The sequence below is a fragment of the Lepidochelys olivacea genome (genome assembly GCF_965140295.1).
Source record: "Lepidochelys olivacea isolate rLepOli2 genome assembly, chromosome: 2".
NCBI lineage: Eukaryota > Metazoa > Chordata > Testudines > Cheloniidae > Lepidochelys > Lepidochelys olivacea.
In genome coordinates, this window is record NC_140412.1 from 4,017,778 (window position 1) to 4,036,065 (window position 18,288).

General features: G+C 54.2%; 1 protein-coding gene across 1 annotated transcript; it reads left to right on the plus strand.

The window, feature by feature from the left end:
- Positions 1-1,217: 1,217 nt before the first annotated feature.
- On the plus strand, positions 1,218-18,144 carry GFUS (GDP-L-fucose synthase). Its single transcript, XM_084621423.1, has 11 exons — positions 1,218-1,363; positions 4,626-4,788; positions 7,736-7,850; positions 9,600-9,728; positions 11,075-11,148; positions 11,543-11,676; positions 14,486-14,550; positions 15,469-15,535; positions 15,889-15,968; positions 16,683-16,782; positions 17,332-18,144. The coding sequence occupies exons 2-11, from the start codon at positions 4,637-4,639 to the stop codon at positions 17,385-17,387; spliced, it is 972 nt and encodes a 323-aa protein (XP_084477549.1). The 5' UTR covers positions 1,218-1,363; positions 4,626-4,636; the 3' UTR covers positions 17,388-18,144.
- Positions 18,145-18,288: the final 144 nt, after the last annotated feature.

Sequence of the window (18,288 nt, forward strand, 5' to 3'; positions counted from 1 at the left end):
TGCCTCTCCAACAGCAAAGGGTGGAGGGGAGAATTAGCCGTAGGAAAATAAAAGACAATAATGCCTAGATCTGCTCTAGCGCTTTGCATCAGTCGATAGCAAAGTGCTTTACAAAGGAGGTCAGCAGCCTTAGCGCTGTTCTTGTGGTTATACAACTATAAAAATTGGCAGTGGGCTCGGGGGAAGATGCGGGGACTGAAATGACTGTAACCGGTTTTTTAAAAAATTCACGAGATTTCAAGTTGACAATGGCCCTCTTAAGAACCAGCTGGCCTGACAGCTCATCCAGTTCGAAGCTGGGGAGTACACCCCCAGCCTTAATGAACACGTGGCGATTCCATTCAGGAAAGGAGAGCAACACCCCTGCTTGTGCACGTGCACACACACGGCATGTACAAGTGGACGCACACGCACACGTAGGTCCGGCATGGGGGCCAGCGTTTCACATAGACACAGGTCCGACCTATTCCATCCTGCGGGGGGGCAGTGTTCTGCAGACACATTTTGTATGGGCCCAGCTTCTGATCTCAGTTAGACTGGGGTAAATCTGAAATAAACCCACTTTTTAACAGGGCTCCTTGAGACTTAGGTGGATATAACTTCGCGCAGAATCTCGATCACGGGCCCCCGCCCCCGGCTGTCTGTCTGTCCTCTGCCCCCACCCCCTGGCTGTCTGTCTGTCCCACTCCCCCCGCCCCCGGCTGTCTGTCTGTCTCCTCTGCCCCTGCCCCCCCCAGGCTGTCTGTCTGTCTGTCCCACTCTCCCCACCCCTGTCTGTCTGTCCTCTGCCCCCGCCCCCGCCTGTCTGTCCCACTCCCGCCGCCCCCGGCTGTCTGTCTGTCCTCTGCCCCCGCCCCCCCGCTGTCTGTCTCTCTGTCTGTCCCACTCTCCCCACCTCTGTCTGTCTGTCCTCTGCCTCCGCCCCCCCCCCCCCCGCTGTCTGTCCCACTCTCCCCACCCCTGTCTGTCTGTCTGTCCCACTCTCCCCACCCCTGTCTGTCTGTCCTCTGCCCCCGCCCCCCCCCGGCTGTCTGTCTGTCCCACTCTCCCCACCCCTCTCTGTCTGTCTGTCCTCTGCCCCCGCCTGTCTGTCTGTCCCACTCCCGCCGCCCCCGGCTGTCTGTCTGTCCTCTGCCCCCGCCCCCCCGCTGTCTGTCTCTCTGTCCCACTCCCCCCGCCCCCGGCTGTCTGTCCGTCCTCTGCCCCCGCCCCCGCCTGTCTGTCTGTCTGTCTGTCTGGCAGGCGGGGCCCGGACTCCATTTCCCAGCGAGCCCCGCGGGCTGCGACCTGCGAGCGACCCGGACTCGGGGCTGGCGGAAGCGGAGCCGGGTCCGGGAGGGAGCGGCCGGCCGGCGCGGGACAGGTGGGAGCCGGGGAGCCCCGGGGCGGGGGGCCCCTGGCTTGGGGGGAACAGGGGTGGGCCTGGTATGGGGGGGGGAGAGGGGCCCCTGGCTTGGGGGGAACAGGGGTGGGCCTGGTATGGTGGGGCCCCTGGCTTGGGGGGAGCAGGGGAGGGGGGCCCCTGGCTTTGGGGGGAGCAGGGGAGGGGGGCCCCTGGCTTGGGGGGGTGGAGGAAGGGGGGCCCCTGGCTTGGGGGGGTGGAGGGAGAGGGGCCCCTGGCTTGCGGGGGTGGAGGGGGACCCCTGGCTTGGGGGGAGCAGGGGTGGGCCCGGTATGGGGGGGGAGAGGGGCCCCTGGCTTGGGGGGAGCAGGGGAGGGGGGCCCCTGGCTTGGGGGGGTGGAGGGAGGGGGGGCCCGGTATGGGGGGGTGGTGGGAGGGGGGGCCCTGGCTTGGGGGGAGGGGGGCCCGGTATGGGGGGAGCGGGGGCCCCTGGCTTGGAGGGTGGAGGGAGAGGGGCCCCTGGCTTGGGGGGTGGAGGGAGAGGGGCCCGGTATGGGGGGTGGAGGGAGGGGGGGCCCTGGCTTGGGGGGAGGGGGGCCCGGTATGGGGGGAGCGGGGGCCCCTGGCTTGGAGGGTGGAGGGGGGCCCGGTATGGGGGCGTGGAGGGAGGGGGGCCCCTGGCTTGGGGGGAGCAGGGGTGGGGGTGGAGGGAGGGGGGCCCCTGGCTTGGGGGGAGTGGGGGGTGGAGGAGCAGACGGGGGACCCCAGGGCATCTGCAGGGCTGCTCCGCGTGGCTGCTGCTGCTCTCCGGGGCCGAGCATTTCACTGCAGAGGGGGGTTGCTTCCAGGCCGTTACCGATCCCCAATAGGTGCCAGCATTTTATGCGGGCACGGGGCCTAATCCCGTTCCCCAGGGGTAATGGGGGTTTGGTGGTTGATTTCAGCATGAGTAGGATCAGGGTCATGCCGTGGGAGCAGGGGTGGGGCGAAACCCACGCACCAATTAATCAGCGCTTGCGCAGTGCGACCAGCACTTAATACACTGAAGTTATCAACCCTGCTCTTGACTCTCCTGTGACCTCAGCTAAGTCACTCCATTTCTGTGCCGACGCTTCCCCATCCGTAAAACAGGGATCATAGTACTGTCACCTGTCCGCTGAGAGGTAGCCGCTGCGGGGACCTTGCTAGCCAGCTTCTGGTGGAGGAGAAATCAGTGACATGGGCTGGGTGGGGGGTCTTAGGGCAGGTTTACACTTAAAACCCTGCATCGTGCGCCTGTGTAGCGCTTCAGTGAAGGCGCTACTATGCCGACAGAGGGCTTCTCCCATTGGTGTTGTTAATCCACCTCCCCGAGGGGAGAAGCCCTCCCGTTGACGTGGTGCTGTCCTCACCCAGTATAACTGCATCTCTCAGTGAAAAATCCATACCCCCCTGAGTGACGTAAGTTTGTAGGGTAGACCTGGCCTCAGTATGTTTGTAACTTGTTTGCGCTCTGTGCACCAGTCCTGAAACAGAGGTGGTCCCAAATGGCACGCAGTCAATCATCTCTTCCAGAAATGTCAGCCCAGATGCCTGTGCCCAGTTTCCAGAGAGCAACTCTACTCCGAGAAATGACTCTGATAGATTAAGGCAGAGAGCAAACTCTCTTGCTATTTGCAACAGCTCCCCCAAGTTGAGATGCCATCACAAAGCTAACAACAGTACAGCATTTCTTGAAAGACTGAGCACTAAGAAAAATAACTTGTAACAGTGCTGCTGGTAAAAAGAAAAGGAGGACTTGTGGCACCTTAGAGACTAACAAATTTATTTGAGCATAAGCTTTTGTGAGCTACAGCTCACTTCATCGGATGCATTCAGTGACTCCTACCATAACTATATTAATTTGCCTCACGTGGGGGGGGAGTATGATGTGTAGTTCTTTCACATTCGCAATGCATGTTAAAATTCTTGAAACGGAAGTGCTGGGGAAGGGGCAAGCTGTGATTGATTGATTAATTAGAGATCCCATGTCTGATTTATTTCTGTCCCTTCATGCAGCTTGAATAGTGAAACTGTCCAGTGTCACTTTCTTTTTTGTGTTCAGGACTCTGCAGGGGTAGATATAAATTCAAGAAAACCCTCTTCCATAAACTTTTTTTGAGAATCTCTTAAAACATTTCTTTTCATACTGGGCTTTAACAGCACTCTCTACCCAAACAAAACCTACATGTGAGGCCCTAGTGACACTGTCAAGATGTTTCAGTGATGCCCTCAACTTGAAGTGTGTCTGGTTTATTAAAAAAACAATGTAAGGAACACTGATAACCTGAGGGTTTTTTTTAACCATTTTTAAAAAATCAGTGCTCTTTTAAAACACCCTTTAACTAGCATGTACAAAATATTTTTTAGTTGCTTAAATATATTGCAACGTTTTTTCTGCTTCTCTGATAATATTCGTAAGGGTCTTTTGGAAGGGTCTGGGACCAACATGACCTTAGCCTTGTTTCCTCTGCACGCACCTGCTTGCTGCTTTTTACATTTCAGCTTTGCTGCTGGTGGTAAGGTAAACAGCCTCTTGCAAACTGCTGCTAAATGCACAAGGGAAACAAACTAGAAAAAAGTCTCCCATTGCTTTAAGTTCTAGTGATCGTAGGGGTTACTTGCAACAATAGGAGGGAGATGTTTTCAGGCTGTGACTTCTCAGTGGATGATGTCCCTTTAGTTCCCATAGAACTATCTCTGAGTCTTGTGCTTTTATTAAAGAGGCCTTGAAAAATTATTAAAACTTGTGCTTCAAAACAGCGGAAATTCCTCCTGCATGTGACCCATTGGCTGACGTGAGGGAAGGTGGCAGTTCCTTATTCCATCCTTAACATCAAATAGGTCCCTTGTTTCAGTCATGTGGGGAGTCTTGTAATAGCCTGAGACCCAGCAACTCCAGACAGCCACTGGATGGCAGTGGAGTGACGGAGAGGATACACATTAGCCAGATCTCTGCCCCACTAACTGTGATGCAGCTGCCTTGCAGCATCTGTGTTTTCCACTGCCCTCTTGACCTACTCAGGACCCTATTTGCCCATCGCCTTCCAGTTGGGGGCTTGATGACCTCTCTGGTGACATGGAGGAAGTGGGAAGCCAGGTTTGCTAACCCTGCCAGAATCTCTGCCCCTGTTCAGCTCACACATGCCCCTGGCTTCTGCAGTTGCATCTGGCCAGGAAGGTTTGCAGCATGAATCTCAGCACCGATCTGGTGCAATGCTTCTGAGATGGTTTGGAATTAATTGCCTTTTCTCCCGCCCTGCAGATTCTGTAGCCATGGCGGAGCTGGCAGGAACGAAGCCAAAGCGCATCCTGGTAACCGGTGGCACCGGACTGGTGGGGAAAGCCATTGAGAAGGTGGTCGCTGATGGAGAGGGCAGGCCAGATGAGGAATGGATCTTTGTGTGCTCCAAGGATGCTGACTTAACGTGAGTCCTTAAGAACATAAGAATGGCCATACTGGGTCAGACCAAAGGTCCATTTGCCCCAGTATCCTGTCTTCCGACAGCAGCCAATGCCAGGTGCCCCAGAAGGAATGAACAGAACAGGGAATCCTCAAGTGATCCATCCCATCGCCCATTCCCAGCTTCTGGCAAACAGAGGGTAGGGACACCATTCCTGCCCATCCTGGCTAATAGTCATTGATGGACCTATCTTCCATGAACTTATCTAGTTCCTTTTTGGACACTGTTATAGTCTTGGCCTTCACAACAGCCTCTGGCAAAGAGTTCCACAGGTTGACTGTGCGTTGTGTGAAGAAATACTTCCTTTTATTCATTTTAAACCTTCTGTCTGTTAATTTCATTGGTTGACCCCTAGTTCTTGTGTTATGAGGAGTAAATTACACTTCCTTATTTACTTTCTCCACACCACTCATGATTTTATAGACCTCTATCATATCTCCCCTTAGTCGTCTCTTCTCCAAGCTGAAAAGTCCCAGTCTTATTACTCTCTCCTCCTACAGAAGCCATTCCATACCCCTAATAATTTTGGTTGCCCTTTTCTGAACCTTTTCCAATTCCAATATATCTCCAATATCCTTGCTGCACTGGACTCTTCTTTGCTTGTTCATTGTTGTCTGAAATGTCCCTATCCATTTTGGGTGGCTTGCGGGGGGAGTGCTCTCACACTAGGGCTCTCACACTTGGAGAGCAGGGTTCAAATCCTCGGCAGACAAGTGAAAATGATGTGTGTGGCATGGAGGACTGTGCCTTGTCTCGGGCCCTGTTACAAAACTCCTACATGGTTCTGGAATGACAGGCGGTCTCTTCTCCAGAGATGCTGAGGCACGGAGCTAGCAATAGGTGCTGCTGGTGAGGAGCGTTGGCAGAGCTGCGTATGAAGCCTTAGTGCTGGATTAGCAGGAAGGTGCTATACGTTAGGATGGAGGTGGGCTGGCACAACTGCGTGGCCAGAACCTGACTTAAGCTGATGCTGTCAGCCCCTTCCTTTCTTTCTTCCCACTAAAGGTGTGTCTACACAGCAAAAGCCGGCCACGGGCTTGGCTACCTGAGATAGCAAGCTGAGTACGTACCTAGGGTCAATGCTGGCTTTGCAGTCAGCACGCTATGCTGTCTTCACTGCTATAGTTACCCACTCTAGCTGGATTCCAGCTAGCTCGGGTCGGCTAGCCCGTGTGCAGCTTCTGCTGTGTAGACGTCCCCTAAGTGTGGAGGGTAGGAAAACCATGTTCACTTCTGGTTTAAACTGGCTTTTGGAGTTGTTGAGGCAGCCCCAGAATGAGCCCATTGCGGCTGCCTCGCGCATGTTACCGCCAGCTTTGCTCCGGGACGCCCACTCCCCTCCCCCCACGCAGCGTCATGAGATGAAAGCGAACTGGATGCGTATTCAAAAGTCTGATGTCAGATTAACTGGAGGTGGCTGGCCACACCCTGCATGCGGCTCAGAGGGTCTGCCGGAGACCTGGGCTGTGGGGTTGATCAGGGAGCAGCCCTGTTCCAGAAGAAGTCAGGCGGAGGGCAGGGTATGAGTGTTTCTATTTCATGGGCCTCGGGTATAGTGCGCTGGAGACCCGAGTGTGTTCAGGATCTGGGCAATGTTGATCCTCACATAGACTGAGGTCAGGAGTATTGTGCCTTTAAAAATGAAAATGGTGTGAGTGCGGGGTGCTGTAGGACCATGCTGGGGCTAGGCTCAGCACGGGTGCTCCCTCGAATGGCTAAGGAGACCTGTCCTTTGGGTCTGTCCACGGTCTTTGCTCTTGAACCCTCCATCTGCTGGCTTCCTGTCGGCATGCTCTTTTCACTCCTGCAGCGGCCACGTCATTCGGTGCAGCCTGTTGTATCACCAGGTAAGAAGCCTGGCCAATCCCAGCCAAGGAAAGTTAAACGATACCCTCTCTTTGGCAATTCAGACCTTGCTGTCACCGGCTCCAATCACATTCCCCCAAGTATGCCATGCACCTGAGCCCCGCCCCCTTTCCAGGTGAGAGTCAGCCAGTCCGAGTGACGGAAAAGGTCCTGTCTGGTCCATCCAGGGCTTTCATCCAGTCTGGTGTTAGTGATAGGCAGTGGTGTCGTAGCCATGTTGGTCCCAGGATATTACCGTACACTGAGCTTTTCTTCAGGTCTCTCTCTCCAACAGAAGTTGGTCAAATAAAAGATATTCCCTCTCCCCTGTGTCTCTCTAATCGTTTTAGTGGTGGCATCACTGAATTGTCAAACCCTCATGAGGCATGAAGACTCATTGTCCTTGTGCTGCAGGTTTGTCTGACACTCCTTGTGCTAACAGGAGTGGCATTTAATCAGTAGCAAGATCAGTTCACTGCCTCCTGGGAGCCAGGAACTCTTTGAGTTCTAACTCGCCCTGACGCCGACTCCGTCTTTGGCCTTGGGCAAGTCACCATCACCTTTCTGTGCCTCACTTTCTCTGACTGTACAACGCACTGCGTAGGGGTGCTGTGAGGGCCCGTTAGTTACCTGTGTAAAACACTTTGAGGACAAAAAGAGCTGTGTAACTGACATGCGATGGTGTGTGTTAGAGAAATGGCAGACAGCAAAGGCCTATGAGATCAAAGCTCACCTCTGCCGGGATAGGTACAAAACACTCCACAATGGTTAGGCAGCTGCTGTGTTGTGTCTCCTACTTACCCCGCTAATCTGGGACTGGGGAGATCTGGGTTTGCGGCAGAGCAAGGAATTGGACTCCCTATGTCACCTTGGGGAAGTCACTGTGTGCCTGTTTCCAATCTGTAATATGGGGATAATAGCACTGCCCTGCCTCCCAGGGGTTGTGAGGATAAATACATCAGACTGTGAGGTGCTTAGATACTGTGGTCATGGGGGTCAGATAGGTACGTAGGATGGCTAGAATGTACCCCTGAGGGTTCTGTTTGTTGTTTCCTCTCCCCTGTAGCAATGCTGCTGAGACCAGAGCCCTGTATGAGAAACACAGACCCACCCACGTGATCCACTTGGCAGCCTTGGTGGGAGGCCTCTTCAAAAACATCAAATACAACCTGGATTTCTGGGTAAGGGGCCAGGGTGGCAAATGCAAAGGTGGAACGTCTGGTCCAGCGGGCTGTCACTCTCACTGCACCATGCTGTGTGGTCCCCCTTTGCCCTTCCTTCAAGGACTTGGGAGCGCTTTGCAGACATTCATGAATTAACCCTCGCCGCACCCCCTGCCTCCAGGCTGTAGGCTAGGCCACCTTAATTGTAGGGACACTGAGGCACCAAGACATGACTTCCCTGGGTCACATGTGGAGTGTGTGGCAGGGCCAGAAATAAAGCCCAGGCCAGTCAGGTTTATTAAATGGGTGGATGAAGTCATTAACTCCTTGGGTGCTGGGCCTTCTGACACTGCAGGTGGGACTCCTCTTGCTGGGTTACCAAAACGTGTGATTACAGTGTATGGGCCCGTGTAAGTGCTGCTGAACTGGGAACCACTTGCCCACCAGGGCTCTTGTGGGGCTAATGAACTGTCCCCAGCACTAGCCCTGCATCCAGAGATGAACCCCCGGGCCTTGGCTGGGATGATTCTCTCCCCAGGCGCTGGTGAGTGACTCTCTAATATGACAGGTTTCAGAGTAACAGCCGTGTTAGTCTGTATTCGCAAAAAGAAAAGGAGGACTTGTGGCACCTTAGAGACTAACCAATTTATCTGAGCATAAGCTTTCGTGAGCTACAGCGTCCGATACATCCGATGAAGTGAGCTGTAGCTCACGAAAGCTTATGCTCAGATAAATTGGTTAGTCTCTAAGGTGCCACAAGTCCTCCTTTTCTTTAATATGAAGGGGTGCAGCTTATTAGCAGCTGGTGTTGGACCCCTGCCCCTCCTCCTGAATCTCTCACACACATGCACACCAGGTCAACCTAGCCTGGTTAGATTTCTCGGGGCTGGCCCATGTCGTTCAGCGGCCGGCAGTCATCTTACCTGTAATACAGATGAACAATCCATGGTGACTACAAGTCCCAGCATGCAATGCTCCTCCTTGATCTGAGCGGGCTTCACTTAGCGCTGGCTGGAACGTTGCATTCTGGGGTGTGTAGTCTTCACATGGTGGCTGCCATCTGGTCCTTCCTATGCATAGTAAGTGCAGTCCTTCAGCACCTGGCAAGTTGTGCTGTGTGCGCACCTGGGCTGGATAACGTGTGGCCCTCCTGGCTCGCTGCTCTGTGTGCGCATCTCCTCCTTGTCTGGTCTCCCTTCACCTGGCTGTGGATCAGAATGGGGAAAGGAAGGGGGCTGGTCTGTTTCCCGCCCAGCCCAGTAAGTGCCGTGGCTGCGCCTGGGGATGAGCTGGGGAGCGACGGCATGAAAGGGCTGTGTAGATAACAGGTCTGCATAGAGAAGGGGGCCTGAAAGCCCCATAGCACCAACACGAGCAGCTGAACCCCTTGCGTGGGGGGCAGTGAAAGCCATCTGGCAGGAGCTGTGGGTTGGGGAGTGGGGCCCTCGCTGTGTCCAGAGCTGACACTGCCGTGAGAGAGGTGGAATGCAAGGTAAAGTTCAGACCTGAGTGGTTAGAGCTGATCCCACTCCTGACTCCGAGACAAGCTTGGGGTCTCCCCCAAGGACTGTCCCTTCAGCCCTCAGCCGTTCAACTCTGGTACCACCAGTGAGACTAGCCTGGGAGCTCCACGGCAACCCGTCCTGAGCCTGCGACGGTCAGAGTCAGGGCAGGTTCTCGACAAGCTGGAAGGCCCGGGTGGGTCGTGCAGTAACTGATCCGAATATAACGGGACTCCTGACTCCCCGCTGGACATCTTTTCCCCAGCGGAGAAACGTGCACATCAACGACAACGTCCTTCACTCAGCGTACGAATTCGGGGTGCAGAAAGTCGTCTCCTGCCTTTCCACCTGCATCTTCCCGGACAAGACCACCTATCCTATCGATGAGACCATGGTAAGGGGCGGCCTTCGGGCAGGGCATGCAGCACCCTGCCTTACAACTTCCGTTACTCACTCAGCTTCACCTTTGCTCCACCCAGAGCTGCGGGTTAAGCACAGTAACATCGGTTAAGTTACTGTGCACCTTGGGAAGGGGAGATGGTTGGGGGCTGCCTCGGTGCAGCAGGTGGACAACCTATTGTTATACCAGTTACGCTGATCTGAGAGAGTGACAGCTGGTCGTCTTGGCTCTGGTCTTCTTTCCCATCCTGGTTGGCTGACTCGGTGGGTGATGGGGAGAGCAGAGCCGACCCCTCCGGCTAACGTCCTGCATGGGCTGGGGATTCCAGCCGCTCTCTGGTGCAGACTCATGCCGTAACCAGTCAGGTTGGCCCAGTATCTGCATCCTAGTTCTCTGCACCGCTGTGGGGGCTGTCCCTCACTCATTGCGCTGATGTGCATGTGGGGTCGGGCAGAGTGGGGAGCGCCTGCCTTGCTCGACAGCCATCCCTCCGGCCAAACAAGGAGCAGGATCGTCCGGTCCAGTGCAAGCCCCGTCCCATCCTCCTTGGGCAGAAACAGGCGGGCAGCCCTGCAGCACGGGCTCACGAGGAATAAGGGGACCTTCAGGGGACATATTGGATTCCTGCCATCTCTGCCTGCCTGTGGCTTGTCTGTGATGTGAGCTGAGCCCAGGGCTGGCAGATGGTAACAGCTCCTCCATTAGCAGATCGAGGCGCTCCAGGATGCTGCTCTCCTGCTCCGAACTCGGGGTATGTCTACGCTGCACAGATAATCTGGGTTCTAGCCTTAACACCAGCCCCCTCTTTCCCACTGTCCACATACAGAAAGCTCTGGCCTGGCCTTGGGGGTGCTTTAAACCTGGGCTAGCTGACCCAGCTAGGGGTATAGTATAAGTCAGAGCCCAGGATCTGGGCTGGAACCCACCTACGCTGCAGTGAGGATGCAGGCTAAATCACAAGTGCCGATAGTCCTCCAGTGCCGACAGTCCCTTCCTGAAGGACAGATAAGTTCTCTTGCAACTGACCCGATCGATGGGGGAAAGAATCCTAGAGCATCTCGGCACAAAGAACCATGGGATATGGCCCCCGAACACACACAGGCAAGTGCAGAGACAGTGAGGACATGGGGGCACAGGGGGAGCTTTGCTGTGTGGATGCTCGCACTCAGGTTAGGCTAACCCAGGTGTCGAGCACCTGGCTTAACTGTGCAGTGCAGACATAACTTCCGTTTATTCTCCCTACGCCTCCTTCCCCTTGGGGCCAGGCAGCAGAGGTTGAAACCCCATTTTCGCCAGGCTGACGTTACTTTTCCCAACTGTGCCGTCTGTGTTTTCCCCAGATTCACAATGGGCCCCCGCACAGCTCCAACTTCGGGTACTCGTATGCCAAGAGAATGATTGACGTTCAGAACAGGTATGATCCATCCCCTTCCCTCCCCTCCCCGCCCAAGCTGTATGGCTCAGGGAGGGACTTACACAGTCCGTACATCTCTGTAAAGACCTTTGTGATCCCCGGATGAAGGACTGTATAAATATTATCACTGTCACTGTAGGATAATTCCTTCCCCTTGTGTGCTCTGACCTCACCTGGCGCAAGGAGTGAGAGGCTGGGGGTGGATGGAACTTGCAGGGGCCGCAGGGGGGTTGGAAAGCCCCAGTTCATTTCCCTAAGTCCTGCTGGAAGAACAGGGTTAGGCCCTGATACACGGAAGGGGGACAGTGACTTGTGCTCACAGCCCTCAGCTGCACGGAACATGCCACTGAGCTAGTCACTCACTTGCCCTGGCCCTCTCTCCCCCTTCTCCCAGGGGGTATTTTGAACAGCACGGCTGCCGATTCACTGCCGTGATCCCGACCAATGTCTTTGGACCTCACGATAACTACAACATTGAGGACGGGCATGTCCTTCCGGGACTGATCCATAAGGTGTACCTGGCAAAGAGTAAGTGCGGAGCCTTCATTCAGCTCTCAGCTTCATAGTCCAGCCAACAGGGTTTTGTTGCTTGGGCAATATGGGCAGCACAGATGGTTCCTGCTGCGGGGAGGGAAGTTGTGTCTTTTTTGCTCCTAATGAGCCTGACATTCTTCGCATCCGATCCCTAAACTGTTTGAAAGTGTTGCTGTGTGCTGTTACACAAGTGCCATGTTCCACCCCAGAGCGGACTGCATTTCTGCAGTGGGTGAATGGATCCTCGTGTGTCCCTTCCTTCTTCAAATGTGGGTTACCTGGCTAATGTTAATGAAGTGCTTTAAGATGCATAGCTGAAGGGGCTACTGTAAATTATTTGGTTTGCAAAATACTTTTCGCTTTCTGATCTTCGCCTGGCTGTCTTGTGTGCCATTGAGGTTGCTGAAGTGACGGTGTTTCATATCTGCAGATACGTTGATTAGGTACCATTTAGCACTGGGCTAAGAGGATGGTCGGAGTTTGGTCCATCCAGAATGTTTCTGTATCTCTCAGCGTAGAGGATTGCCATACTGAATGTATGTATGTAAAGCAGTAATGTCCAGGGAGTTTCGGGTCCTCATTTAGGAAGGGAGTTGCCCCACGAGATGATCAGGGCTCGATAGATCATGGGGCTCATTTCCTACTGAAAGCATTGGGTATTTAGGAAGCATAAGTTGCCCTTGGCTGCAGTTGTAAGTGGCAACGATGTACCTTTCTGTAGAGCTCCACAAACCCACATACATCACCATTGAAATGCAGGCACCTCTGGGATGGAGGACAGCAGCCAAGTGGAGAACACCCAACTGTGAATGGGAGACGGAGGGGAATTTTATCTAGGACGCTAGGGCAGATCCCTCCTGTATGTGCCATGATTTCATTAATGGACACACACAAAGAGGACCTCGGGTCATGTCTCAAAGACACATACATACACAGACAGCAAACTGCATGGAACTGATCCTCAGGTAGGGAGGGGCAGGAAATGGGAGGGAAACCCATTGGCACCCAGAATGGTCTGCATCCAGGCTGCAGTGTCATGGTTTGTGGAGTCCATTGGGACCCTGTGGGTTTTTTCTACTGTACAGTACAACTAAACCTCTCTGCCTCTAACGAGCCATGGATGGCTCCAGGCAGCTGTAGCTGCAGGGCTGCCAACAGGGTTTTCTGCTAGAGTTGTTGGATGGTAAGTTCCTGAGAGCCATGATGGTTGGATTCCTCACTTGGCTCTTGGTTGGGCATTGCCCCTCCGTGCAGGAGTGAAACTAGCAAGTGATTTCTGTGCAGAGTCAGGGAAGGGGTCCAGGCTCAAATCTCAGCCAATGAGGAAACAGAGAAGGACCATTCCGACTCCATGGTGTGACGGGTTCCCCCTCAGGGTGCCACTTGGAACTGGGGTACCACTGAGCTGCCTGACCAACCAGCCTCGGTTCCCCTTACTCTGTGCTGCTGTGACAGGCTCCCAAGCCCCCAGCAATGCACACAGGTAGGGACACACCCAGCTGCAGAAACAAACACACATGCTGAGATCAGCTCTGTATGGGAAGGCTCAGCTAAGGGATTGCCCAGCACTCAAGGGGATAAACCCAAAACTGGGCTGTCTTGGGCTGCACAGAAAATTATACAGCATAAGATCATAAAATTTGCCCCCTCCCTCAGTGTGGAGGAAGATATGCAACACCTTTTTACTACCACCTCCCCCCCCGGTTACGAATTCCATAAAGTGGTTTTAGAGAAAACAAAACCAAGTTTATTAACTACAAAAGGTAGATTTAAGTGATTATAAGGGATAGCAAACAGATCAAAGCAGATTACCTAGCAAATAAAACAAACATGCAATAAAATACTAAAGAAACTGGTTACAAGAAATAATTTCTCACCCTAAATGTTGTTTGAGGCAGATTGCAGAGATTCTTGAAGGCCAGATGCACTTGCTTGCTTACAACTTCAAATATTTCATTCACAAGCTAGACAGTCTTCCAGCCTGCGCTCAGTCCTTCTCCCCTCATTCAGTCTTTTCTTAGATATTTACAGCTGTCGTCTTGGACCGGGATTCAGCCAAGAGGGAACCATGATTATGTCACTCCCCTGCCTTAAATAGGTTTTCCATATGGCAGGAATCCTTTGTCTTCCAGGGTGATTCCCACCCCCGGTCAGTGGAAAAATACTGGTGTGATTCATGGAGTCCCGCATCAGGTGACTTGCTCACATGACCTTGCAGCCATAACTCAGAGTTGGTTTGGAGCATCCCCAGGAAGAACTTCTCTGGGGGTGATAAACATCTTCTGAGACCTCGTGTTCTCTCTAATGGCCCTTCCTCATAGCAAGCTATCTAGACTGATGGCATTCTGTCTGGTGGGTGTTCCCCAGGTGTAAACACACTTGTAATTCATACATAGTCAATAGTCCTAACTTCAGATGCAGAAATGATACATGCATACAAATAGGATAATCATAGTCAGTAAATCGGAACCTTTCCAATGATATCTCACGATCCATCTCGCATAAAATACATCATGGATATGCTATAATTATATCACAATATCTCTGAAGAATATAGGGCACAGTGTCACACGTGGCTACTTACAGCCCCTTGTGTCAAGCTGGAGCATAGAGTGCTAGGACCTGTAGTCTCCAGGGGCTGTACCTCACTTTAGAGAGAAGGGCTGTGGTGTAAAGCTACCCCGGCCCAGCCCTGGCTTTCTCTTGCACGAGGGTGTTTGGACGGGGAGGGCGGGGGTGGAACCTGTGGCCTGTGCTGCGGTTGGAACATCCACTAATGGCCATTCTCTTGATTGTCCCACAGAAAATGGCACGGCTCTCACTGTCTGGGGGACAGGAAAGCCCAGGAGACAATTCATCTACTCTCTGGTAGGCACGGCCTTCACGGAGCCCAGCCCGTTTGGACTGGGCCCTGAGTTTCCTGGGGCCCAGAGCAGATTTCAGACATCCTGACCCCATGGCTGGGAGCACGGGTTGCCTGGCCCTGGGAGGCTGCAGCAATGCGCAGGGCTGTGAATGAGGGTGCTGGCCTCTGGTGGGATGGGTCCCCCAGTTCCACCTCCGGGAGTGGGAGGAGGTAGGTGTGTTCTGGTGGGGCAGGGGTGGGTGGGCTTGCTGGCAGAGGGGGCTCTGAAGCCATACAACCCTTTGCAGCCACACGCTAGAACCCTGGCCTGGGTGCACTTAGCTCCCTGCGCTCAGGGATTGCCTGTTGCCGTAATACAAGCCACATACAGCTGCTAAGATGAGCAAGTTGTTCTGACAAATAACGAGCAATAAACTCAGGACAGGTCCCAGACTGCACGTCCAGCCCTGTGCACTAGCTGGGGGGAGGGGATCAGATTGGCCCTGCCTTGGCAGCATGCGGGAGCGTCCTCTCAGGAGCTGGGCCTTGATGGAGGCATCCCTTTCAGAGGTATCATGGTTCTGTCTGTTAGCATGGCTGTGTCTACTGGAATGACCGTTTGTTTCTGCCAGGCCAGGGCTGGGGTCCCTTTAAAGGCCATTTGTGGCAAGGCCTGGAGGGATAGTTGCAGAGGGAGGGAGCTGGCAGCTGGGGGAGCGGGAGATTGGAGCTGTTCCTGCTTTGCCCTGCTGAGTTGGAGGTGGAGGGGGCAGCAGCCTGGCAGTAGCAGGCTCAGCTTCCTGGCAAACAGCCCCCATACAACATCCCCGGCCTTCAGCAACGAGGAGCTTGTGTCTGTGCCTCGAGCTGGGATCCTGTGGCTCCTGGGAAGGGAAAGGGAGGAGGCAGAGAGATTGAGAGCTGCTCCTTTGTGCCCACAGGACCTGGCACGGCTCTTCCTCTGGGTCCTACGGGAGTACGATGAGGTGGAGCCCATCATCCTGTCAGGTAAGGTGTCCCCTCGCCCCCACCATCTCTCTCCCTTTGACGGTGTCATGACTCTGGCCCTTTTGCCAGATGCCCTCAGCTCTTATTGCAGTGCTGGGAGGGAAAGTCCCATGTCCCCACTGCTCCCTAGGCCATCCTATCTGGTTCTGTAGCAGGGTCAGTGCAGGATACCCCTCTCTGCAGTGCCCCCACAGACCGATCTAGAATCCACAGTGGTGGCATGAGGCGGCTGCAGGCTCTGATCCCCCACCCTCGTTTCTCTCTGGGGCGGGCAGCGACGGGGCTTCCCTGAGTGTTGTGGCTGGCACCAGGGGTGGAAGAGCGGCATAGCCTCACCCTGGCTCTCTGTTTAGTTGGAGAAGAGGACGAGGTGTCTATCAGGGAAGCCGCGGAGAGCGTCATGGAAGCCATGGACTTCAAGGGAGAACTCGTTGTATCCTTTTACAAATGACTGCTCTGATGCCCTGCCTCCTGAGCTGTGCCCAGCTCACAGGGTCCTGGCCTGGCACCCACTCCCCACACTCGCGTGCACCCTCGGGAGGGGGAGAATTGTCGCATCCGAACATCTAAGGCTTAATTCCCAGCCGATCCAGTGCAAGATTATTCCCTGCTGCACGTTCTCCAGTGCTTGGTCTGGTCCAGGGTGAAGTGGCTCAAGTGATGGTATTCGCACCACTTCCTGTGGGTCGTTCTCTGACTGGAGAGCTTGTTCCACGGATGTTTGATCCGTGCTTGGAAGTCGGGGCCATCAAGGTCTCTGCGATCTGATGGTGACCTGGGGTCTCCTTGGAGACAGTGTCTTCCATTCTTAGTGCAGCTGATAGTGTGAACGTAGCTGCTACTCGCACTCAACGTTTCAGGTGGTGCTCTGGGCCCCCTTTGTTAGTCAGCCTCTTCCCTGCAAACAATGGGCACGAGGGATCTCCCTCTTGTGGGCTCTCTCTCCGCTCACCCCTGCGCCTGGCTGTTCAGGTTAAGGCCCAGCTGCAAACCTTACAGAAAGGGACATGTACAGTAGACGTTTGATACCAAGGCCCCAGCTCTCGTCCTGCCTGGCTACTACCAGTAGGGGCCGCCCTGGAGTAACGTTAGGTTCGAACTCGGCGGAATTCCCGTTTGTTTTCCCTTACCCCCCCACTGTGTCCAGTTTGACACGACGAAATCCGATGGCCAGTTCAAGAAAACAGCCAGCAACGGCAAGCTGAGGCGGTGCCTGCCCGACTTCCAGTTCACGCCATTCAAACAAGGTAAGACTTGAAGGCCGCGCTGCTCAGGAGTCGCTCTGGCTCTCCTGCCCCTTGGCGGGAACATCCACCGCACTGCATCGGCTGCCCATGTCTGATCTCACCTCTGCCCTCCAAAGGAGTTGGGTCGGATTTGTGGGGAAGGCTCCCTCCCTCCTGCAGATCCCACAGCCTCAGGCATCACCGGCCGCATGCACCAAGAACTCGAATGCAGCGAGTGTCTAAAGAGATGCTGTGAGAAACCCATGGGAGCAGAGGCAGCAGAATCTGGTTGTAGGGGCAGGATGGTGCAGTGACTGAAGCACTGGCCTGGGGGGCTCGGATCTGTGGGTTCTGTTCCCAGCTCTGAGACAGCGTGTAACTTTAGATGGGTCACTTCATCTCCCTGGTCCATTTCCTCCTCCTCTCGCATGGCAACAATGATTCTTCCACTCCTCCTAGCTCAGTAAGCAGTGGCCAGTGGCACAGCGTTAGCTGGAGGGAGGGAGTTGCCGCTGGTTGTGATGCTTCAGGCTGTATGGGGATCTAACTGCCTTCCCCCTTCCCCTCCAGCTGTGAAGGAAACTTGCGACTGGTTCAAGGTGCACTATGACATCGCCCGGAAGTGACCAGCGCCCCAAAGCCATTGTGATGATTGGCCAGCACTGCCCCGGAGGTTCCTCTGAGACTCAGGGTTTTCCTTTGCTGGAGCAGAGGAGGGGACGCGTGAGGGCATTCGGGGCTGTGAAATGATGGTGGAGATAGATACAGCTTTTCCAAAGTAGAATTTGAGAGTGGGGTGGGGAGATAAGCTCAGCAAACGTGAGTGAGAAATACCCTGTCTTTCTCTGTGACACAGGACTCACACTACTAGTCATCTCAGCCAGCCAGGGGCGTAGAACTTCATGGGGTGGAATGGGGAGAAACTCTCTGTTCAGGGATCAAAGTGAATCTTGGTTAAAAGGTTCCAAAAATGCAAAGAATGAGGCTCCTCCCCACCCCCCCGCTTCCAACATTCCTCTCTGTGGTTATAAATATCCCAGGAACTGCAGATCAAGCTTAGGTCAAAAGGAGTTTAGTAAGGGAAGTCTTGTCTAGTCAGAACCCCCTGGGCCTTCCCCCAAAGGCGGTGCCCTGGGAGAGGCTGGAGGGTTGGACCTTCCTGTTGAGGTACCTGGAAGTTTACATGCTGCCTCTGCATCATTGACTGAATATTTTTTAAAATAGACAGAGCCCCCTCTCCGTCAAACCTCATCACTGTTCTCGCTGGATCCCTTTCCCTTGCCTGTGCTGATGCCACCTCCTGTTAAGCTGTAATTGGTCAGGCTGCCAATCAAGTGTAAAGCCGTCTGTAGTTAGGTTCAGAATAAATCAGAGCTGACTTTCCCCTTGTGTTTATGCTCTTGTAAAAACAAGTTGCATGGCGTTAATCCTGAACCCGAGCCTGGGCAGCCCAGCGATGTTCCCAGCATTCCCGGGACGCTCCCTCTCTTGCTGCCAGGGGCTGGTGCTGCTCAGCTGTGGAGGCCG